At 42.3% G+C, this 24,464-nt stretch overlaps 2 protein-coding genes across 2 annotated transcripts in view; both read right to left on the reverse strand.

Moving 5' to 3' along the window:
• Positions 1–24,464, reverse strand: part of LSAMP (limbic system associated membrane protein) — a 1,403,176-nt gene that overhangs the window by 840,998 nt on the left and 537,714 nt on the right. The window lies entirely within an intron of this gene.
• The window catches only part of LOC309368771 (uncharacterized protein), a gene marked incomplete at its 3' end in the record, with an annotated part of 55,478 nt that continues 52,258 nt past the window's right edge, over positions 21,245–24,464 (reverse strand). The window contains exon 3 of the mRNA XM_081909080.1: positions 21,245–21,507. Coding sequence (XP_081765206.1) covers positions 21,245–21,507 — 263 coding nt within the window. The remainder of the gene's footprint in view (positions 21,508–24,464) is intronic.

The raw sequence follows: 24,464 nt of genomic DNA on the forward strand, positions 1-24,464 counted from the left end.
ACAATGTGCTAGACATGGCAAAAGCAAATTTAAATCCCAAAATATCACAATATCACAAAAAAGTTACTACTTCAAGTTACATAGCAAATGTAATGGTTTGCACACAGTCAACTACATTAGAATTTTGGAACTGTGGCCTGTGTTAATGATACTACTTTAAACCCTTCTCAATACAAACCAAGGGCAGGGCTTATTCGGATACCATCTAAACATAATCCTAATTGGCACAGTGTTATTTGAATGTGTCCATTTAGTGCAGGCATAGGCAAACTCGGCCCTCCAGATGTTTTGAGACTACAACTCCCATCATCCCTGACCACTGGTCCTGTTAGCTAGGGATGATGGGAGTTGTAGTCCCAAAACATCTGGAGAGCCGAGTTTGCCTATGCCTGATATAGTTAGCAGTGGCGTAGCATGGGTTGTCAGCACCCGGGGCAAGGCAAGTAATTTGCGCCCCCTAACCCGTGGATTTGCGCCCCCTAACCCTAACCCCCAGATGTTGTGCCTGGCCCCCCTGCACCCCCCACGCTACGTCACTGATAGTTAGTGCTTTTTTTCTGTGGGGACACAGGAGTATGCATACCCCTAAACATTTTGTGAATCTTTGTACTTTTGTCCATTTACTGCATTTATTTTTCCCCATTTGAACTATAAAATTGTGATTTTCTTGAGTCAAAATGAGAGTACCCCTAAACATTTTTTTTAGAGAAAAGCACTGCATATAGTGTATATCAGATAGAACAGTCAACTGACTTTGCCCATGAGAACTGCACTGAAGACGGTGTAGCTTTTCTGATCATTGCATCATCAAGCCCAGAAAAAACTGCACCTGCTTAATGCCTGCCTAATCATGCAGCTATGATTGCCTACATTAGAAAAAAGGTTGCAAGCACAACCCAACATTGCACCACTTTCACCAGGATGCCTTGAAATCCTCTTGAGCAGTAAAATCTATTTTAAAAACCATTAATTGCTAGTTGCAGTTGTACGTTTGCCTCACTTAAAGGTAAATTCAAGAACAAAAGGAGCTGGGGAGATCTGTTTTAAAACAAAATTTTAGCCTGACATCACACCGTTGCCCCCCCCCCCCCAGTTTCTTTTGTTAGTTGTGCAAATAAAGAAGCCTATATACAAACATCCTATATCCAGATTAATTCCTGGTGAGCTACCAGAATCTTCAGAGCCGTGACCTCGGAGGTTAATATATCCCATTTGCTTTATTAAGAGTGACAGAACGGAGTGAGTAAGGCCCATTTACTTTAATAGAGTGAAGAGGTGGTTGTATTTGGTCCACAAACTTGTGTTTATTGCATATGAGCCTGATTCTGCACTGAAAGTGATTGTCACACTCCACAGTCAAAAACTATGGCCACATTCAGATGATCCTCCACATCCTGGTCTGGAAAAAAACATTTTCCAACTTCTCTCTCTCTAGATGTTCTGGATTACAATTGTCAATTTTGGTTCGTTTGTTTCTTATTTTTCTAATCCTAAATTCAGTTCTCCACATTTCCACAGCATGATTAGAGTCCTCATGAAAATTCATCAATAATTTAGTATTCACTTCTAATATGGAGATTTTGTATGCAATTTCACTAAATATCCACATATTTCCATGCAATTCCACCTAATGTAATGCAAGTCTCTGGGTTGTTCCCATCAATATATGCATATTTATGCACACTTTCCTGTGATTGACACATTTTTGAACTCATTATGCAGAGGAGTGCAAATTTTGAAGGGACAGCTGTGTTTCAGTGCACATATTAGTTGGTATTCAACTGAGCTTTATGAAAAGTAGACCCGCTGAAATCCGTGGACCTAAGTTAGTCATGTTTATTCATTTCAACGGGTCTACTCTGGGTAAAATGTCATTGAATACCACAGAGTGTTTTAAAAAAGAGCAAACTTGGGTAGGTTTGCAATAAAAAATGCAACCAAGCCAAATTTCTCCTTCATCCCTAACTACAACTCCCATCAGCTCCCACAAGATGGCAGGCTGAGGCTGATGGGAGTTGAAGTCCAAAAATCAGGAACCCAAGGCTTGGGTTTGCACACTCTTCCTCCCCTCTCCCACACTTGAGAGGAGAACACTAGAAGCTTCCACTTCCACTTTGTGGCAAATCACATTGCCGTTTCATCCAAATGATGGTTTGTGCCACCCACAATACTGTCATCTATAAAACAGCCTATGGAGGTTATCTGTAAAGCTTCTATTCAGAAAATCAGGAAGCAATAATAACACATTCCACAAAAGTGTGTTAAATCCACAAGAAGTCAGAAGTTGAATGCACCTTGAGATCCTTAGCAAAATGTGTCAGAAGACAAGCAAAGCAAAGACTTATGGCTTGCTCTCTTCTCACCTGCTGTTTCCTCTGTTACCTTTTCATGGGAAGTCACATCCCAGCTAAACCTCTTAGTGGATGATTACAACAGAGATAGTGTTAATTGCCAAATATACTCTGTGTGGTACAATCTTATCAACTTCCCACAACTCCTCCCTAGAGCAAAGAGGCTTGATCTATTTTCTAATAGTACCCCGGTTATCTGTGGTAAAAGCTCCACTCCCCCAGGCTCCCAGTGGCTGTGTTTAGTCCTTTCTGTGTCAGCAAAGTCTCAAAAATCTTCTCTACAAGAGCCTTTGAATCAAGGCATTTTCCATAGCATGAACTGCGTTGGCTTGTTTGCCCACTACAAACAGTTACAAGCAACCAGATCAGTCACATGGATGAGCAGCAGCTAGGGATGCAGCCATCCCTCCCTTCAGCGGAAGATGAATTGGAACTGGAGAATTACACGTGCCTCTGATATTCCTCTTATCCAGATCCCTATGTATCAGTGTGGAGAGGCCCATCCATATGTTGGCATACCACTGCACCAAAAGAAGCTTGATGTGTAATCATATGCATGGTGATATCCATTCATTCTCTGCAGTTGTTATTATCAATGCATATCAGTAACAGGAGGAAGAAAAAGCTGGAAATAACTTGGAAGAATAGGAAGCTGTAGCCAACTGCACCAGCTCCAATTATAGAATTAATTTCTTATGAGCTTACAATATAGTAAAGTGATGGAATGGAATGGAGAAAAACACCCACTCGCGTTCTAATGAGTAAGGGTAAAAGCTGCTTTGTGCGTACTTGGTATGGAGGCAGGGTACATTGTGAAATAATATGCATCCAAACTCAGAAGCATAAAAAGCTGCCTTATATTGAGTCAGATCAGGGGTGCCAACTCCTAGGGGCTAAGGTGACTTCAGCCTCCCGCCCCCCCAAAAATGTATTTGTTGGAACTGAGCCCTCCAAAAGTTGAGGGGCAACTGCAGGCCATGAAGCAGTCCATCAGCATGAGGCCTGCCAGGCCACCGCCAGCACCACAAGGACTGTCAGGCTGCTGGTAGCCCTGCTAGCCTGCTGCTGCTTCCGGAAGTACATTGGCAGCTTCCAGAAGTATGGCTGTAGCGACTCACGGTGGTTGCATGAGCCAAAATGCAGTGGCTTCTCCACCTCTGTAACATATATTTCCTTCTTCCTATGAGAAGACTCTCTCTTCCCACCATGACTCCAAGCTGACCACATGTGCATGGTTAAAGCTCCTGCTTTCAGCCCTGCTAGATAAGACTACAAACTTTTATATTACTGTAACTCAAAAGTATTTTTCCCTACATACTGCTATTGTTTTATTTGCTGCCTGCATTGAAATGTAAGTAAAACGTCTTTCATTTATGATACTAAAAATGTGTTATTCATTCTCTGCAATGGGCGTGAAAAGTGGGAGGTCAACAGACCACAAATAAAAAGGGATAAAAAGGTATAATTGCCTAATTCCTAAACTTTAGTAAGCTGCAAAATTAGTAAGTGTTTTACTCTGCTAAAAAGGCTTCATAGTAAGATTACTTTTGCAATTCTCCCACACACATGGGATAGAGGGTTTTAATTTTAATCTATAGATTTAATCCTTAGTCCATCTTCCAACACTAATTTAGGACTGCGGCATGCAGGGGTGGGATCCAGATTTCTTTGGGGGCCAAACTGCTTCACCTGCTTGAAACTGTGAGGCCTCCCTCAATACCTGAACAGATGTGACTAAAGGAAAGGCAGGTTCTGACCGACTGTCCCCCAACCCAATGGCTGGGTGACCTTCCTCCTTCCAATCAAGATAAGTCTCTAGGTGTCTTATGGGCTTTATTTAAGCTGTGCACAGGTTTTACAATTGCTGATCATTTATTTAATATGATAAATTGTGACTCTAGTTACCCAATGTGTTTGGGCCTTGTATCTTTATTGTAGGATACACCTGCAAATTTCATCATTTTTTGTAGTACACAAGTTAGCAGTGCAATGACACTCTTATTTATTTATTTATTTATTTATTTATTTATTTATTTATATTTTTGCAGCAGCAAGGTGCTACTATATACTTTGTGTATATTTGGGAGTGAATTTTTATATTCACGATTCATCTTGGAATCCACTGTGTCAGATTCTGAGGCTGATTCACATCACCTGCTGTTGACATTGTTCCAACATTTTAAGGGCGTTCCCATAACTCTCATTTTGTAAAGTTACAAAATGATCTTGAAAATTGGTCTGTGCCACACTAGCTCCTTATCACATATTATTTAATACTATCCATTTTTTAAATCATCATTCTATGCCAAGGTGTTTTTTTTTTACTGCGAACATTGGTTGCCTCACATCTGTTCCAAGTCAGAACCAAAAGCTCTCTAGAAGTGTCAGACTGTGACTCATCAATATCATCACTTTTCTTGGTTCATTAATTTTCTGGTTATGATTCACATCTTTTCAGTTAAGGTGATTCAGTATTGTCATGCTGTTTTATTTTATGACTTCAATATTATGGACCCCATGCTGCAGTGCGACTTTTATCAAATCAGTCATACAGCACTGCAGAGTTTAAAGCAGAGGTGGCTAACCTGTAGTCCTACAAATGCTCCAGGACTATGTATCCCATCATTCCTAACCACTGGCTTTGCCAGCTGGGGAGTTGGAGTCCAACCAATGGAGGGCCAAAGGTTAGCCATACCACTTTAAAGACTATCAATATTATGCTTCAATGCAACGTTAAGCGGATATGTGGTTGCAAGGTAATCTGTGACCTATGTGAACTACAATGACAAAAATTCCAATTTAGCCAAAGATCTAGGTAAAGACTGTGTGTTAATTGAAATGCAGTCAAACCAACAATTAAAGCTTGCTAGATAGACACATGATAGGAACTGAAGCTCACAGAGTTTTCCCTGCTAGAGAGAACTCTGTGAGAGACACACCCACTGTGCCCTGATATGTCTGAGCTCCACTGCTCAGACACCATTTTAAATTGGACAAAGTATGACTTTGTGACTGAATCACCATTTTAAGCCTGCCTGAACTAAGCTGCTGTATCTGTTACTTTTCGACAATTATTATGAATGAGTAAATGTCATTTTTGCCTTTCACAAGGCTGTTTGTGTGATTATTGTTTTAAGGGGGAGAAAAGGGGGGAACTACCAAAAGAATCCAGTCTGCCTTAAAGCACCCTGGATAAAATTAGCCTATCAAAGCTTTCCTTTTAAGCTGCAAAGGGATGCACTCTGCTGAACTCACAAACGTCAGAAAGGATAATTCTAATATATATACCCTCTCTTTAGCATCTATACACATCCTGACAAAGGCAAGCACATTCAAACAGATCACCCACCCTCCAACCTATCCAGGCTCTTACCCTGAGTGGTATGAATTGTTTCCCACAGGCAGCCCTTATGCGCAAGAGCAACAGGGGAAAAACACACCATAACTAATAGAAATGGGGTTCTGTCCTGTTGAAATTAATGGGCCTCAGTAGGGCTCCTCGACAGAGATGGGCAGATGGATTTGCTATCCTCCAATAGCTGTCTTCTTCTTAGCAGTTGGCATTAACAGGGTCCTTCAGGGTCTTGGTCATTGGATAGATTCCCCTTAACCCTTCCCTGTTCATTTCTCCTGCAAGAGTTCAGGAATGTGCTTGCCTTGGAGATAGGAATCCTTTAGATTTTTACTTTGCCACAGATACAAGTCAAAGCAGTTAGCAATACGGTTCTATTTGGCCATAGAGTTCCCTCAACCAGCACACATAGACTCTGAGACAGCCAGGGCCCTCTGAGTGTGACAGGGGACTCCCATCACAATATTGCAATTGACAGGATGGAGTAATCTCCCCACTAGGGAGAGGGAAAGGCATGCAGACAGCTAGCTGAAGATGTAGATGCCGATAGGCACATGAGAAAACAATGTAATGCAAAGTCAGAGAGCAGCCAGGCACAGAAGTCCTGGCAGGTGGGCATAATGGAGCTGTAAGTAGATATGGTAATGTCCTTTTAATGTCACAACAGGTAGGTCACCCAGTCCACCTTCTATAAAATCAAGTACTGGTAAAAACACAGATCAAGCTAGTGTACCTTAGACTGAACTTGAAGCCTCTCTTGACCTTCTAGAGTCATTATGAGCATTTCTACAGACTTGGACAGAGGACTCAGCCACTGCTATTCTAAGAATAGTCACCTTTGCAGATAAGATGTGAACAAGCAAACAGGATGCTAGGAAACAAATTTACTGTTCATCTGACCTCTAGATTGTGTATACCCCTGTTCCCCAATAAGATTGGGCCATTGTGACATCTCTGAGGTCAGTTATCAGTGGTGGCACCAGGGGGGGGGGGGAAAGGTGAGTGAATTGTGTCCCACATGTTTAGATTTCTCAATAGCAGTATATGCAAATGGAAGGAGTCAAGAAATTGGGGGGTGCTTGCCTCCCCTGTGGCGCAGCCCATGTCAGTAATAGCCACCAATCCCCAAAGGTGAAATGTGATCGTGCTATCTCTGCTTCCTTCCTTCTCTTGTCTCAGTTGCTCACTGTTACATAGGAAAGTGCCTTATCAGAACACTGCTCTATCTAGTTAAGTATTGTCTACACTGACTGGCACCAGATTTCTATACTTTCAGGCAAGGGACATTCCCAGCCCAACCTGAAGATGAATTTGGGACCTTCTGCATGCAAAGCAGATGCACCAACATTGAGCTATGGTCCTTCCCTGGCAAATGCCTTTTGCCAGCTTGACTTCCATTTTTGCTCTTCTCCTCGCCCTCCTGAGATCCCATGCTTGCCTTCTTTCTGGATTTTCTCTTTGCTTTAAATTCATGCTCTTCCTATTTGCTGTCCCCAGAATTCATTTGTTCTCTGCTAATGAAACCTCTGCGTTGCTAACAAAGCAGAAAATAAAAAAGGTAAATAGCAGTCCCCAGAAACAATTTGTTGGTACATGCATTCTTGTTGAACAATGTCTGAGGGAATTTTCTCCTCAGCAAGAGGGAAGGGAGGGAGGGGAGAGGGAGGAGGCTGCGAAAGCAATTAGTTGAGCTGGAGAGGAAATAGTAATTATAGTCACACTGAAGACAAATGGGCACTCCGACAGATGCACCTGTGATCTCCAGAAGGCACTTGAGTGCAGCCAAACCACATGACTGAGAAGGACCACCGACGGCAGAGGGGCGTAATTGTCGGTGGCAAGCGTATATTTCATGTTTAACCATTTAAAAGCTGCAGTAAGAAGGACCAGCTGGCACTGCCAATCTCATTCATCACAGTGGAAGCAAAAGACAAAATATCGCTCATTAAAACACAGTCCAAGTGATTTAATAGCTGGCGCTGAATCTTTTCCAAAAGTTCCCGATAATCAAAGAGAACGAACACTGCCTATCCCCAACCCTCACAATTAAGTACTTGCAGGAAGCAGATCGATAGAAATGGGAAATTGGAGTGCGGAAAAAGCTCGAACCACAAAGGATACCGCAGGCGACCCCTACCTGAGCACGAAAGTAACACAGGTGTGAAAAACAACAAAGACAAGATGGTGGCAAGACTGCTAGAACTAGGTTTCTTCATGAGTACTGAAGGGAACGGGTGGGAGGAGGCAGAATTGTGGTAACCAGAAAAGAGGCACATGATGTTAGATCATAAGCCTGCAAGCCTATACATGCTTTGCTTAGAATAAATTCTCACTGCACTCAATGTAGTGTGGCAGAGCTGCCCTTAATTTTGGCTGATTAAGTGGATGGGGCCAATGCAGGCCAATGAAACTGCCACCCTCCATCCCATGTAATTGCTGGTGTGACTGCATAGGCTTGGCTCAACCTTAACTCTGGTCTACCTCTGGTCGCCTCACAAAAGCAGCAACACTGCCAATGTTAGGAGAGTGGCTCCATGGCTCTGTTCCATCACCCATGCTACTGCCGCCAACACGTTTTCCAGAAGGAGGCTTCCATAGGAACAACATGTTTTAATTCCAGATGAGGGTGGGGGAACACCCAAAAACGTTGAATTCAAACCAGGAGCTTAAAAAAGAAGGCCACACCAGTTCAAACTCAATGTAGTTCCAGATGCTGTTGGCATGACACTAAACTTCATGCTCAGTTGCAGAAGCGCAGAAGCAATCCCAGTTTCAATGGCATTTCAGCTGCTAACCGCTTTGCAGCTAAAACTATGTTTATCGGGGTTTAACTAGTGTAATTTATACATCTCTTATTACTGAGTTGGGGAAATGCCATCAATAATAGTAATTGCAATAATAAAATTCAATTTGTGCGTATTTAACCTACAATGGCTGTATTATTATATCTAAGGAGAGCTCTTCAGTGGCAAAGTGAAGTACTAATTGAGATTGCTGTGGGACCACGCAGGTTGTTTGCATTAGCTGAATGGTGGAAAAATAAATAAAAAGGAAGCTACTGGGAACATCCTGGCTACACAGCAGTGTCATCTGAAGGGGCTGTAACTGGAACAAAAGTTGTCACTGATATTAAGCAGTTACTAAGGAACAAGAAGATTTGCCGTGAAGTATAAAAGGGCAGTCACTGCCTTTGTGTGGGCTGCCACTTAAATGCAAAGCTTGATCCATAAAGCAGATTTTCTAGCAATATTATAGAACTTATTTAGTACTGAATAAGTAACTGCATGAATTCAGAATTAATGTCTTAATGGAGATATGATTGTCTCAACTTGTGCTTAAAAGACTAACATCCATTTTCTCACCAGTGAATCCCACAGTAATCAATGGGATTATTGCAAATTCACTCTACTAACATGTCAGCATGGATTTGGTAGATGCTCACTGATAGAAGAGAACAAAATATTTCAGTTTCTTTCTTTTTCCATCAGTAAAGAATGAGACAGGACTGGGTTTGCAAGCCTTTAACCAGGCAAGTCTTCTTCAGTACACCCTCAATTCAATATATAATTAGGACACTCCTAAGGAACCTCCAGACATGGGCCAAATTAACTTGGCCTGCAAGGCTATTTTCCCCAAACCAAAGCCACCTGCCCCACTATGTGATGCCAGCTGTGAGGCAGGTAAAGATAGAGTTGCAAGGAAAAAATGGCAGCCTTAAAATGCATTCCCAGTTGTTTCTTGGCAAGTGATCAGGAACTGCTCTGTAGGAACAGGAAGTGCAGCCAATCTCTGTCCCATGTGGGGCTTGCTGATAGTACTGTACAGCTGATTGGCACTGATCACAGGTCCAGCTGTGGTTTACACTACACAGTTCTCAAATGCAATGCAGGTGATCCCTTGCCCAAAGTGGGGCTTGCTGTAAGCACCACGTCAGGTGTCCAGAACTTACAGAAAACCCCATAAGGAAACTTTTCCTTTGCCCACACAGTTTGTAAATCACATGGGCAAAGGAAGTAGGGTTTGAAGACAAAGCAAAATTGGAGGTAGCTGCAAGCCATTACATCCTTTGGCTGCGCAGTTTGAGGTCAACCTGCACAGAAGAAGAGTTTGGATTTGATATCCCGCTTTATCACTACCCGAGGGAGTCTCAAAGCGGCTAACATTCTCCTTTCCCTTCCTCCCCCACAACAAACACTCTGTGAGGTGAGTGGGGCTGAGAGACTTCAGAGAAGTGTGACTAGCCCAAGGTCACCCAGCAGCTGCATGTGGAGGAGCGGAGACACGAACCCGGTTCTCCTGATTACGAGTCCACCGCTCTTAACCACTACACCACACTGGCAAAGGAATGTTCATTCATCAGCACACAGCCGCCTTTGCCCATCACTCTCATGCTTCTCATTCTCATTTTACCTTCTCAAATAAAACTCCGTTCTTGGAAAACCTCTGACATTTTCTATTTTGCTCCCTCCTGAGCACCTTTCCAGGGCACTTCACTCCCTAGATTATGTTATTACATTGCACTGGCCAGAAACTGAGCTGCAAAACCAGCTTCTGAGCAGATATGTCATTGTGCTTCCCATGGGGGCGTGGGGAAGGCAGATCGACACTCTTCTAGCTCTTATAAATTGATAGTAGCTTATCCATAGGGTCAGGGCTGCAGTGGGGAAAGGTCCCTCTGACTCTTGAGCTAAATGGGGGTTTCCCCCATTCAGTTCAGAAAAGGCATTTCCCATGGAACATGGAGGAGTAGTTTGCAGATGTGTCTAGAGACGTGTCCCAAGCAAGTGACATAACAGATTTGATTTCTTATAACTAACACATGACAAAATATATGGACAAGCTAGACCCCTAATAAGCATTCTACTTATTATGGAAAGCGCTCCCAATATTCAAAGCTATACAAATTCCGAACAGGTGGCAACCCCATCCAGGAACCTTTGGCAGGCATCTGCCTCCTCCTAATAAGCAATAAGCAAGCATAGGCTTCATAGCATTTTCAAATTTAATTGGCATTATAATTTCTCACATTTATGGAGCATTATTCACCTGTAAGATGCACTTTGGCCAAGGAATTCATTTCGTTTAACAAAAAAATAAAATAAAAAATGTGGTAGGTTTAGTTGCAGAAGCAACTCATTAAAAGGGAAATTAGGAAGATGGCCTGTAAAATTCCAAATTAGCCTCTGGCCAATATCTTTAATATTCCTGCCTGCTGCAAAGTTATAAAACTGCACCTAAAAAGAGTTGTGCAGGAAAACCAGATAGCAAGTGATGGGCATAAAAAATGGAAGAAGAGGCTTGCTGAATCAGGCCAAAGTTCTATCTAGTCCAGCATTCTGCTTTCCACAGGGGCCAACCTGATGATTCAAGGAAGCCAACAAGCAAGAGAGGAAGGCAATAGTTGCCCTCTGTTGTTCCCCAGTGAATTGTTTGTTCTCTGTACATTTGGACAGCTCTTAAGATATTGTAACCACATTTTGCATGATGGTTCCCAGATCAAGGAACAGGTTTATATATATATATCTGGATACAATTGGATGCCATTTTAATCAAGATGGTAGGTGGAAGCTTTCAAATCCATACTGATTTCTTAGAATTCCCAAGCAATGCCAGGGACAAAGCTGCAAATTAATTATGTGTTGGCTGAAGTATTTTCTTCCATCTGTCCCAAATCTACTGCCAGTCAAATTTTATATATCTAGCTAATAAATTCAAGAGTGTACATAACTTTCTGACTTGACAAATCCAGCACTTAATTGAACCAGGACTCTGTCCCATGATGAGGTTTTCAGTCACACTGTCTGGATTGCTGCTGTTGTCAGTATGAATCACTTTCCTTGCACAAATGCAGAGTTCCTTGAAACTGATTTGCGTCCACATTAGGAATGAAGATGCAGGACAGTGAACTGGAAGAAAGAGTTAACAAAGGAGTAAATGATATGCTGCGTGGGAACTATGAGGCAAATGAACCTGTTTACCCTGGCCTTCAAAGTATTGAAAGGGCCCACCATACCTCACAGGGTGGTTGTGAGAATAGGCGAGGGGACAAAGCATGTATGCCCCAGTTGAGCTCCTTGGAGAAAAAGTAGAATATATGGGTAAAAATTATAAATGCCTATTTCCACATGCTTGTCTGTGCCATTCCTGACACCCCAGCATGGGCAATGCTGCTTCCATTCCAAGCACTTGTTCTTGGATTTCTCTTTCATCTCATGTTTGCAAAGGTATACAGGGACTGCTCAGCATTTTAGCACAGGCATTGAGAAAACCCCTAAATCTGTATAAGAAATCTACAGAATCCTATGGGGATTCTTGATTACCTTTGTACGTAATGAAATTTTCTGTTTATCAATAGAAGTAACCATATAGAGTCATCAAACATTCAAACTCCAGCTGAGCTCTTCGCAACAGATGTCCAGTACAGCTGCATCTCCTCAGGGCCAGGAAAATCCTCAAAGATGGTAAGAGACCCTCGAAGGCTTCACATACTGAATTTTGTACAATTAAAACACTCCGAGTGGTATTCAACAAAGTTTTACTCTGAAATGAACATGACTCATTTAGGTCCGCACATTCTGAGAAAAACTTAGTTGAACACCACTCACGTGCCACAAAATACACATATAAACTCTTAGGATGTGATGCATCTGAAGAGCCTTTCCCCCCTCTCCCACACTTGGCAGACTCAGCAGGAGTATAAAATGAAACATGAAATAAGCGCACATAGACCAAAGTAAAGTGGAAAACATTGGAATCTCTGACACTTCCTGTGAACTCTTTTGGTCCTGTCTGATTTCCTGACCACTCCTTAAGCATCTCACTCTACTCACCCCCCTTTTTTTAAAAAAAGGGAAAGCCCACAGACACCATTCCATAGATGTGCATTTTGCAGTTCTGAATCCGCTCATCAATACGCAAGCGAGTTCAAAACCAGCAGCAAGTCCAATTGCACTTTGAAAGGATGAGAGATAACATCACCCCTGCTAGGAATGCTTGAGGAAGTGCTGTTTTTCAAATTCCAATGCAAACCGACCTGGTCATGGACCAATGTTTGGGTCGGAGCCCAATTAAGTCTTCAAATTTTACTCTTCTCAAAATATTGAAGGTCCAGTCCTTGGCTCAGAAAGCATTCCAGTCAATGGTATCAACAGCTCCTGAGAGATCGGTTTATACACCTTATGTAGTCAACGGTGTAAGATATCAGATACTTCACTGAGGAGTCTGCTTCTCGTGTGTGCTGTGTTGTTGGGAAGTCCTATTACACCCCACATTCTCACATTACGCAAATTCTACTGGTAAAAAAGGCACCGAGACTGCATTTCTCAAACCTATTAGTCTGCTCTTGATTATTTCACTGGGGACTGCTCCATCGCCACAGTTTCAAACAGAAACCTCAAATGCACAAACCAATGATAGTGTATGGTTTGAAAGCACATGAGGCTGCCCCCTTGCAGAATATAAGGAGGTCTGCTCAATTCCCAGATGAGTGACAACCTGGAGAAACCCCGTATGTGGTGCAAGCAAGCTATAAATAGGCACTCATGCCCACACAAGATGTATCATTGAACAGTAACATTCCCCTAGGGGTAGGCTCTTGAAAGAGATTCATCAGTTTCTTTTGTGTGGCGGTGAGGGAATCTGTTATCTACTGGCTCATAGGGATACTGTAAATATAAAATTCCTATGTTTGCACTAGCAACTCCTGTTGTCCTGGTTTGGTTTATCACACAAAATTGGGTCCAACAGGCTGGAAATCATCTTTATTAAAAATTATCTCTCAACTTGATCATTTGCAGACTTCTTTTTCTGATGCCCACTGGGTAAATCTGACTGTCTGGCTAATCTATCACTAATAATAATAATAGTAACATTTCTATGCCCCATTAACATATTAAAATATCTCTAAATAGTGTACAGAAAACTGAAGCAAACTGCTTCATACAAAAGTCACGAATAAATATAAACCAATATCAATTCCTTCTCCTTCTGAGACACCTTCTATCTCAGCCTCCAGACTCGTGGCTCTCAATCTTGACTTAACCCATTCATTCTGGCTTTCACACGTGAAAATTCAGACACTAAAGTCTTGCAAAGAGGCAGGTTCCTCAAAACCACTGACCCTATTCTCTCACTCTAGGCTTGCTTTTATGGGCTCACTCAAGCTGGATGGAGTTTCCTCTGGCTGCCCACAACTGTGCACCATTCAGCAGTCAGCTGCACTTTTCACACCCAATTCCAAGTATAGTCGTACCTTGGATCTCAAATGCCTTGGCTCCTGAACAAATTTGCTCCCGAACAATCAAAACCCAGAAGTGAGTGTTCCAGTTTTGAATGTTCTTTTGGAACCTGAACATCTGACATGAGTTCCACAACTTCCGATTGGCTGCAGGAGCTTCCTGCAACCAATCAGAAGCCATGCTTTGGTTTCCGAAAGTTTTGGAAGTTGAACAGACTTCTGGAACAGATTCCATTCGACTTCCAAGGTATGACTGTACAGCAGGTTTGGTAAGTTACCCAGAGGGTCCCAAAGATGAGAATAATGACACCCCTCCATTCATTCACAGTTCTTTCCCTAACCTTTGTCCTCTCCTACTCCTCCGGCTGCTTTCTATGGATAGTCACATACACTGTTTCCCAGACAAGGTACAGTAGTACCTCGGGATGCGAACGGGATCTGTTCCGGAGCCCCGTTCGCATCCCGAATGGAACGCAAGACGTGATGGCGTATCTGCGCATGCACGGGGCGTGTTTCGCCGCTACCATGCATGACGTCATTTTGAGCGTCTGCGCATGCGTGAGCGGTGAAACCCAAAAGTAACGTGCTTCGTTACTTCCGAGTTGCCGTGGAGCGCAACTCGAACGTGGTCAACCCGAAGCGCATTCAACTCAAGGTATGACTGTAAATAATTGTCATTGAGAAGAAACTGGAAACCCAAATTTCTCCAGCTGTATGCTAACCAAAATACATCCATGCACTATCTTACCAAAACCTTTCTGTGCCTCTTTCCACACAGCAAAACAGAACCTGTGAGCCACTTTTCAACACCAAAATCCACCCCACCCCCAAAGTAGCTGGCATGCATACAAATCTCCAAAGATCTGTTTATTCTTACACTGCAGAGCTCCTGCAAATATGTGCAGAACTTCAGCTATCTAAATGCACAAAAGAAAATTAGAAGGTTAATTTTATGCAGAGCTGTGAAAGAAGGAAAAAAACAAAAAACACCAACCCACAAACCAACCACAACCTGCAGTTATCCGAAATGTCACATAAATGCCCTTATAGAAAACATAAATGAATAAACAAAGGCTGGCGAAAGTGTGATCTCCCTCTCCCTCTCCCTGCCCCTGCCCCGTTGCTCTCTTTCAAGTTTGCTGATAAGGAACTCTGGGGTTATTACGGCTTCATCAAATATTCCATTACGACTGACAGGCCTAAAAAGAGAAGTGCCATTTGCACAAGCAGCCCCCAAGCTCCGGGAACCCTTTCTATCAGTGTCATGGTGGGGCTAAGATTGTGTCACGAGCAGAAATGAAGTTGGAACCTGTTTAATATATAATTAGCAATAAGCGGAGTTGGAGGGCATTTGAATAATACATTCCATGGCCAGCCAAAATGGAAGCAACTGGGCAAGAGAGAGAGAGGAAGTGGGCAAGAGGGCAGAGGGTGGTGAGAGATCAGGCTTGTGTACAAAGGGGACGACATGGTGCCATAGTCATAGACTGAAAAACAACTGTCCTGTACACTTATACAGTATTTTGACTACAAAATGACTAAGTGTTCCAAATATCCTAGTAGGAATGAACATCCCTGTGGTGTGACCCCAGTGGACATCAATGTTGGTGACACACATTAACCTGGGCTTCTAGTCAAGTTGCTTTGAGGCTTTTCTTGTAGAAAATGACTAAATCATGTAATGCTGCTGCTGCTACAAATAATAATAATAATTAATGAGAAGCACACTAACACTGCAGTCCTAAATGAATTCACTTGTTGGAACGAAATTCCACTGATCTCTATGAAGGATTAGAACATTTTCTGCAGGCGAGGGTTATCAATGCCTACCAGCTATGGATAGCTAAGCACAGTTGGAGGTAGCAATGCTACTGAATATCAGTTGCTGGAAACCACAGGAGGGGAGAGTGATCTTGGGCTCAGATCCTGAATGTGGGTTTTCCACAAGCATGTGGTTGGCCAGCGTGAGAAAAGGATGCTGGACCAAATGGGCTATCATCATCATCATCATCATCCTCCCACCTTTCTCCCTGGCAGGGACTCAAGGTGCAAATATAACAGGAACATCTAAAAATGGGGAAAACTCATTTAAAAAACAAGTTAACATTAATGGAATGAAAATTCTCTCCCTCTCTGTGTATGAGAGAGATTGGGAGAGAGATCTGTTGCCTGATCCAGCAAGCGCTTCTCAGAACCTTATACTTCCCAATTATTGTACTTAGGATTGCATTCTTTCTTAAAAGGTTGATTGGACCTGGGTTGAAACATTAGCATTTTATTTTTTTATTTTTTTATTTTTGAGAATTAACTGATTCTCCAGCAACTGGTATTCAGAAGCATGCTGTCTCTGCTGCTTCCTTGTTTGAACACTTCCTCTGATAGATTCAGGAGCACAACTCTGCTTTTCAAAAGTGTGTGTGTGACCTTGGAAAAAAACTATCAATCAGCAATATATCAACTGCAGTTTTTATTCAGTGCGATGCTGCGAGCGCTCCAGGTCTATAGGGAATGTAAATCACTGGTGTCAGAACTGCAGCTAAGTCAGATATCAGAGGATTAACTAAAATGTGTGTATATCAACATTTCTACATTATAAAGTTAGTCACATGCCATGTAACTCTAAAACTTGGGCTTATTTTAATCAGCACAAGTGCTCTCTACTAATTAAGATGGCCTGATGTAACCTGTGCAGCAGCATCCAAGGACCACTGGGAGGGAGCCAAGAGAAGTAGCTTTAACACAGTGTCTTATCTACAAAGTTTAAAAAAGAAAAAGCCAAGTAAACATCTAAACAAATCAAAGCCATGAATTAATGGAATTTGCAAAATAATAAAGATGAGGAACTATTGTGAAAAGATATTCCTCTTTGTAAAAACCCATATTTGTTTTCCTCTCTGTTTGGCCAGATTTTACTATAAGCTATGTGATGGTCACAGGGACGCGGGTGGCGCTGTGGGTTAAACCACAGAGCCTAGTACTTGCCGATCAGAAGGTCAGCAGTTCAAATCCCCACGATGGGGGGGGGGGGTCGGCTTGAGAGTCTTGCCACACAAATTGCTTTACACAAATGGCCTCTTGAATTTTTTTACCTCTACAGAGAATTTGTGGATGGGAGAGGTTTAATCTCTCAGTCTTGCATGTCTCCCCAGCTGCTGTTGGAAGGTATGTTTTGGAGAACACAAAGTGTGAACAGTAGTACTTCCAGTTATGTAACCCTCTGGTTACATAAATGTCATTCTGGAAAAGTGGCAAACCTGGAAGTATTTGACCGGGTTTTGCCGCGCGTGCATGCGCAGAAGTGGTCCTCAGGTTGTGGAAACCTCAGGATCTGACTGGACCTCCAGAACGGATTCTGTCTGTTCTGGAGGTACTACTGTAGAGGCATAAATTTGTGGAAGATGGGAGCAGGGCTTCTCAGAAATCTGGGGACAGTAAAGAGCTTTCAGGGAAGCATTCAGAATAGGCCAGGTCTTCCCAATGTTGAAATGCCTTTTTCTGAGAATGCTGGAAATGACAAGTCCCTTTCAAGTTCAGATGGACAGAGTTTATCCATGTCTAGTTATAACACCACAATAAGTTTTGTCAGCAAAGGGTCTGAGATAGCAGTGTGTGACTTATGAATTTGTGCCTGAAATTAGACTTGGATTGTGGACTTCATACTCTTATCTGCCTTACCTCACCAACTCACAGAGTCTGTCTAGACAGTTGATTTGATGGTGACTTTCTCCAAGCCAAAGTATTGGGCCTTTTCTGTGCAAAGACTAATCATGTGCTAACTCCCCTTGGCTAACCTCAATTTACAGTTGCTTTTTGAAATAGTTCCTTGCAGGTGCATAAAAATAGCCTGAGAAGTCTTTTCAATTCATTGCCAAAAGACCACAAAGAGGTGGTCTTCCCTACCACCTATCTCCCATCCCATCTCATATGAGTCTCTCTTGCTCCTACTTTCAATAAACTCTGAAGTTTGGGAAACTCTGGTGTAGCTGATAATGAGCTAGATGGATGAAGGATCTGACTTGGTACAAGGAGGAATTCCACTAAGATGTTCTGTGTGCAGAACGAGGTCCACTCCAACAAGACTTCCCCTGCTCCCCCTGTGCCCGCCTCTAAACTGCTCCGGGGGGTTGAGAAAAAATCAGATCAGATTTGGGAGGGCACATGGCGGCAGGGGCTAAGATGTGGGCGGAGTCTAATTGCATTCCACACATGCATGTCCATCTTAGTGTTACGTTGAATTCTACCTTATATTCCAAACAGGCCTCCACCTCCAATTCAAGAGCCATGACGTCTTACAATTGCTTAGGAATGGACTCTTGGTTTAAAGTAATGCCATACGTATGAATTAAAATACAATAATGGTACTAAGAATGCTAATGAGTGCTTATTAATATTTATCTCATCTTGGCATTCAAGTCGCTGTAAAGGCCACAGCAGGAAGCCTTAGAAGTTTCCCAAATTGTGATTAGAAAGAAATGAGTTCTGACAGAAGCTCAGGATGCCAAAGCAGAAAATAAAATAAAACAAAATAATAAGGAGAGAGAGGCAGACGGAGAAAGAAATCCATTGTGAGTTTGGCCAGTTGATGTTAATAGGAAATTCTTTTTTAAAGAAACATTTTACCCTGGGAGAGAGTGCGACTAGTAATAATAATCTGCAAATGCTTAGCCTGCATCTGTCAAGAGGACGATGAATATTCTGAATATCCATAGTAAATTATTTTAATCATTGCATTATTCTTGATGTGACATAATTCTATGTAATTTACTCCTTAAAAGCATCCTGTCTCATGCTGCCAAGTAAAAAAAAAAAAAGTTCTCTTCCCCCACTTCTGCTTCAAGAAGCAGGACACTTTGTGGCGCTGTGACAATACTGCCAGATCCACTCAGAACTTCTAGATACCTTCCTTGGCCACAATGGATATTATCCAACAGTTTGTTATGGTCTAGTAGCCTGGCCTGTGGTAAACAATGTAAGGGTGTGGATAAATTAGCAGAGCAAGCTTCTGCTTCAATGGATGTTTCCTTTATTTTTTTTTTGCTTTTAACTTGTTTTAAACTTGAGAGTCAGTGTGGTGTAGTGGTTAAGAGTGGTAGTCTCGTAATCTGGGGAACCGGGTTTGCGTCTCCGCTCCTCCATATGCAGCTGCTGGGTGACCTTGGCCTAGTCACACTTCTCTGAAGTCTCTCAGCCCCACTCACCTCACAGAGTGTTTGTTGTGGGGGAGGAAGGGAAAGGAGAATGTTAGCCACTTTGAGACTCCTTAAAGGGAGTGAAAGGGGGGATATCAAATCCAAACTCCTCTTCTTCTTCTTCTTGTAATTTTACTGCATGGTTCTTATGTGTTTTTTATATTGTTGTAAACTGCTGTGGAATATTTTTTATGATACAGCAGCAAATAATTTTTAAATAAATAAAGTTCACAGGCCGAGGCAGACGAGGCAAAACAATCTTAACGGCGATCCACATTTCCCCTTGTTTAAAATTTAGCTAAAATTCTAATTTGGTAAGCTAAATATGATCACTGCAGATGGTGACAGCAGTCACGAAATTAAAAGACGCCTGCTTCTTGGGAGAAAAACAATGACAAACCTAGACAGCATCTTAAAAAGTAGAGACATCACCTTGCCAACAAAGGTCCGTATAGTAAAAGCTATGGTTTTCCCAGTAGTGATGTATGGAAGTGAGAGCTGGACCATAAAGAAGGCTGATCGCCGAAGAATTGATGCTTTTGAATTATGGTGCTGGAGGAGACTCTTGAGAGTCCCATGGACTGCAAGAAGATCAAACATATCCATTCTTAAGGAAATCAGCCCTGAGTGCTCACTGGAAGGACAGATCCTGAAGCTGAGGCTCCAGTACTTTGGCCACCTCATGAGAAGAGAAGGCTCCCTGGAAAAGACCCTGATGTTGGGAAAGATGGAGGGCACAAGGAGAAGGGGACGACAGAGGACGAGATGGTTGGATGGTATTCTTGAAGCTATCAGCATGAGTTTGATCAAACTGCGGGAGGCAGTGGAGGACAGAAGTGCCTGGTGTGCTCTGGTCCATGGGGTCACGAAGAGTCGGACATGACTAAATGACTAAACAACAACAAGCTAAATATGTGACGTTGCATACCATGGGTCTTTCACCTCCTGCGCAATGATTCCTATTAGTCACAAATTCCACTTTCCAAATTGAAAACCACACATGTGCTTTGTGGATGAATCTCCCAGTAAAGCAACAAGTTTCTGAGCACTTGTTGGAGCTCCCTGAAATAAGAAGGGGGGGGTGGGGACTTGTTGTGCATTTAGGTCCATGGACACATGGATATTATATAAAAAATCATAGAGCTATATGGTTCAGAAGCAGAGTGACATTAAGCTTTGTGGGAGCTACAGTCTGACATGGGGGAATGTTATTGACATCATACTTCAGCTCAGGATGGCGAAGGCACCCAAATCACCCCAATTTGCTTCATTATGTAGCCCACACACAAAGAAGATAAACACAATATGCAATTAAGCCAAGAATTTGCTTATCAATAAGGAACTGTCCTTAATTAAACCATATCTCAAGCTTGAACTATAAATGTGTTATGAATGATGCACAATCATGCTCGGATCTAAAAACAACAACAACCAAGTGAAATAATCTGCAAAACAAAATTTAAGAATATCCTATTGTGACATTCATTTCTCTGGTTTTGCAGACAGGTATTTCCAACACGTAACAATGCTGTGCAGAAAGACAGAAATGCCCATAGAAATATTTGAAAGATTTCACAATTTCTTCATCCTACTAACCTTTCACTATGCTCTATTAACAGATAAATTAGTTCTATTGCTAGCTCACTGAGGTGAGTGGCAAATCTTGCATGCACTCAAATAGATACACATTGCCTCCAAAAACAAAATTATTATTTTTTGTCAGAGTTACAAAAGGCATATCTGGCTGAACCTCCCATTTCACATCCTTTATAAAGGTGCCCATGTTCTGGTTAGTGAAAATAATTACTCTACTCCTCAAAGAATACAGTCTCTTTCAAAACTGCACTGAAATGTAAGATTTACATTTAAAAATTCAGTCAGAATTCATTGGAAGGGAAATCCTCCTTCAGAATGGGCTTCCCTTTTTAAAGTGGGCAGGGTTCACTTTTCGAGACCCATCCCTACAAAAATATCATATTCACTGAACCAAGGAAGTCAACAGCTATTGCTTTTACTGGCTCCTTGCTGTGGTGGAGGCTATGAGGTTCAAAGTGGGAATCAATGGGTATGTGGGTATTGCTTTGAGCCCCTTCTGTACAGGTTCATCCTGCATTTCTTATTTCTCAGGATCTGCAAGGTTATTCTGAATGCAATAGCATAAAGCAAGTTCCAGAGCTAGTCGATAATGCCTCAAGTCAGAAATGACACAGGAGCCTATAGGCAAATGAAGGTCTCTTCTCTTCAGCTGAGAACTGGAGCCAGGCAATAAGCTGGCTTCTAGCTGAGAAAGCTTCTTGAGCTCCCACTCCCCTCTCACAACAGGCAGTGCCAGTCTTCTTTCCTCTCTGTAGCTGGAATATTCCAATAACAGAGCCTCTGCTGTCAGAAAACAAACTCTGGGCAACAGACTGAACACGTAATTCTGTGAAAACGTGTCTCCAGAGAGACAATTAAAACACACACAGAGAGAAATAAATGGCTTTCCTTTCCATATTTTCCCCCTCCCTCACCCCCACCTTTTTTACTTCAACAAGGAACAAGACAGGAACGAGTGTCTGCATGCTAGAATGCCCAGAAAATCGGCAATTAACAAGCGTTCCGGTCTGGCCCGTCTGCGATTTCCTGCTTGCAACTGTGGCTAAATGCTTAAATACATCACTTGGCCATGCCCCCTCCCCCCACCTCTTCCTCTTCTGGGCTGGCTGTGACTCAAGCTGACATCCATCTTCCCAGGTCCCTATGTGTGCACTCTCACGTTCTGTAGTTTGAAAGCCAGCAATCTTTGTTGGGAACGACCTGTTTGCAACCGCCTGGTTTGGTTGCTCGAATGCATTCTGTAGATGGAGCTGCAAGGATGTTGCAGAAACCTTCCCCTACTCTTGTTTTCCAGAGGGATAACACTGTCATTGATCACAAGCAATATCCTTAGGAAGCACACCAGATCTCTCCTTGGGAAACTAACTGTTTACTCTGCAGATGCACATTAACAAATGGCGCCTGATTTTTGGATATGTAAGAATGCTTTCCCTTCAATCTCTCCCCCACCCCAACATGCAACCTTAAACAGCTGCAGAATGGAATAAATGCATAAAAACCATTACATCCTCTTTATGTCCATGTAGCCAGCCATCAAATACAGAATAAAAATGAACTCTGCACAGAGATCAGCTTCTATACCAAAGGTATCTAAAAATGCTTGAAGTTCATCATTGTACACACGGATACTATTACATTTCCTGCATCCACTATTCTTCCATATCCATCCATATACTTAATCATGATGCAGAACAGATAAATTATCATTTTGGGATGGTAGGACTGCCTGCATGGCACGGGTGAAATTTCTGCAACGCCACTTTAATATTGCAGTTCTGTGCTTCTTGGTGAAGCAGTCACCACACTGTTTCCTAATCATGGACTTTCTACAGTGGTGTATGAATGACTTCTTGAAATTAATTACTTTACTTGCAGGCAGAGAAACTGGGTGAGTCTTTCACCAAATTTCTCCAGCTAGAGGAGACATTCTCCCACAATTCCTAAGGCTCACCATGAACAGTGGCAGCAGCACATCATCTCTCACCCCACAGTTCCAGCCCTCAGTAGCAGCAGTACATTGCCCTGGACTGAACATTGCTCTCTCTATGTGTGGAACATAAGAAGAGCCAGCGGGCCATCTAGCCCAGTGACCTGTTGTCCCAGATGCTTGTGGTAAACCCTCAAGCAGAGGAAAAGAGCATTCTTCCCTCCTGTGGTTTCCAGAAACTGGTGTCCAGAAGCATTACTGCCTCTGACCAAGGAGGCGGAAATTAGCCATCAAGGCTAGTAGCCACAGAAAGCTTTATCCTCCATTAGTTGAACTATTTCTCTCTTTTAAAGCCATCCAAGTTGGTGGCCATAACTGCTTCCTGCAGGAGCAAATTCCATAGTTTATATGCTGAGTAAAGAAGGACTTTATTTTATCTGTCCTGAATCTTCCGAAGTTCAGCTTCGGTGGATGTCCAAAAGTTCTAGTGGAAGGAGAGAAGGAGAAAAACCTTTCACTTATCCACTTACTCCATGCCACACATAATTTTATAAACTTCTATAGTGTCACTTCTTACTTTATGCTGAATGAAAAAGTCTCAAATTGCCACAATCTTTCCTCATATGCACATGATAGTGGGTATAATGACCAGCACAAACCATGTTGCAGAATATTTGGAGAAAATGTTGCAATGTGGATTGGGGGGGAGGGGTTGAGGAAAAGCAAAATATAAGTAATTTTCCCAGAAAAAAGACTTCTGAGAAATCTCTATTCAGCCAACAAACCAAGCCATTAATTACCTATATTTGAGAGAATCTACTTACCACAATAAAATTCTAAAGAAACTCACACTAGCTAAAAAAACTACTAATGTGCATGGACCCAAAAGTTCAAGAAAAGAACTAAAGCTATTTCAGAATAACCATCCAAATAACTAAAATGAGTAGTTCTTTTTATTTCAGGGACAGAAGTATTGAATACCTTAAATTATACCTTTCTAGGACTCCTGTTAGTCCCATGAGACCTGGCTTGTCATAAAAGACTTACCAGATGAAGCTTTGTGAGTTTTCTAAGCAATAAAGCAAGATACTAATATTATTGATCATTCAAGTAGCAATTTTATTTTAGAAAGTGCGTTTACAATTCTTATCTCAATTGCACTTGCAACTTACTGACAAAGGTAGCTACCACTGCACATAATGAATACTTAACGTACGGAGTTCATTATCACAAGAGGTGGTAGTGGTCGTTTTAAAAAGAAATTAGTCAGATTTTCATGGAAGATAATAGGTTGCATGATGGCTATTTTCCACCTCCATTGTTGGAGACAGTATGCCTCTGTACACCAGTTGTTGGGTATTATCCCAAGTAGGGAGAGAGCTGTTGCACACAGGTCCTGTCTGTGAGCTTCCTGCAGACATCTGGAAGGACACCATGGGCAGAAGATGGTGGACAATTTGGGCCTTAGGCCTGATCCCACAGGGTTCTTCTTATGCCCTTAGGATAGGTGTCAAGGACCCTGACACAGAGCACAGGGACACTATGACCAGCTGGATGAAAAAGGCTGAAATGCAAATTTCAAACAATGGACCAAGCTCTCGTTGTGGAGACAATGCCTGTCACTCAGGAGACACTTGAGATACAGCCCCTATCATCTGAGACTCACAGAAACTGAACGTGAACCAACTTCCTCTGAGGAACTGTCCCATCAACTTTCAAGTGTCAGCTCATAAGTAATGCATAAGTGCAAGCTGATTTACAGCCAATGGAGTCCTTGCCTGTAAGGCAGGGGATTACCCATTTAAGACTCCCC

The sequence above is a fragment of the Podarcis melisellensis genome, assembly GCF_964234715.1.
Source record: "Podarcis melisellensis genome assembly, chromosome: 4".
Classification (NCBI taxonomy): Eukaryota; Metazoa; Chordata; class Lepidosauria; order Squamata; family Lacertidae; genus Podarcis; species Podarcis melisellensis.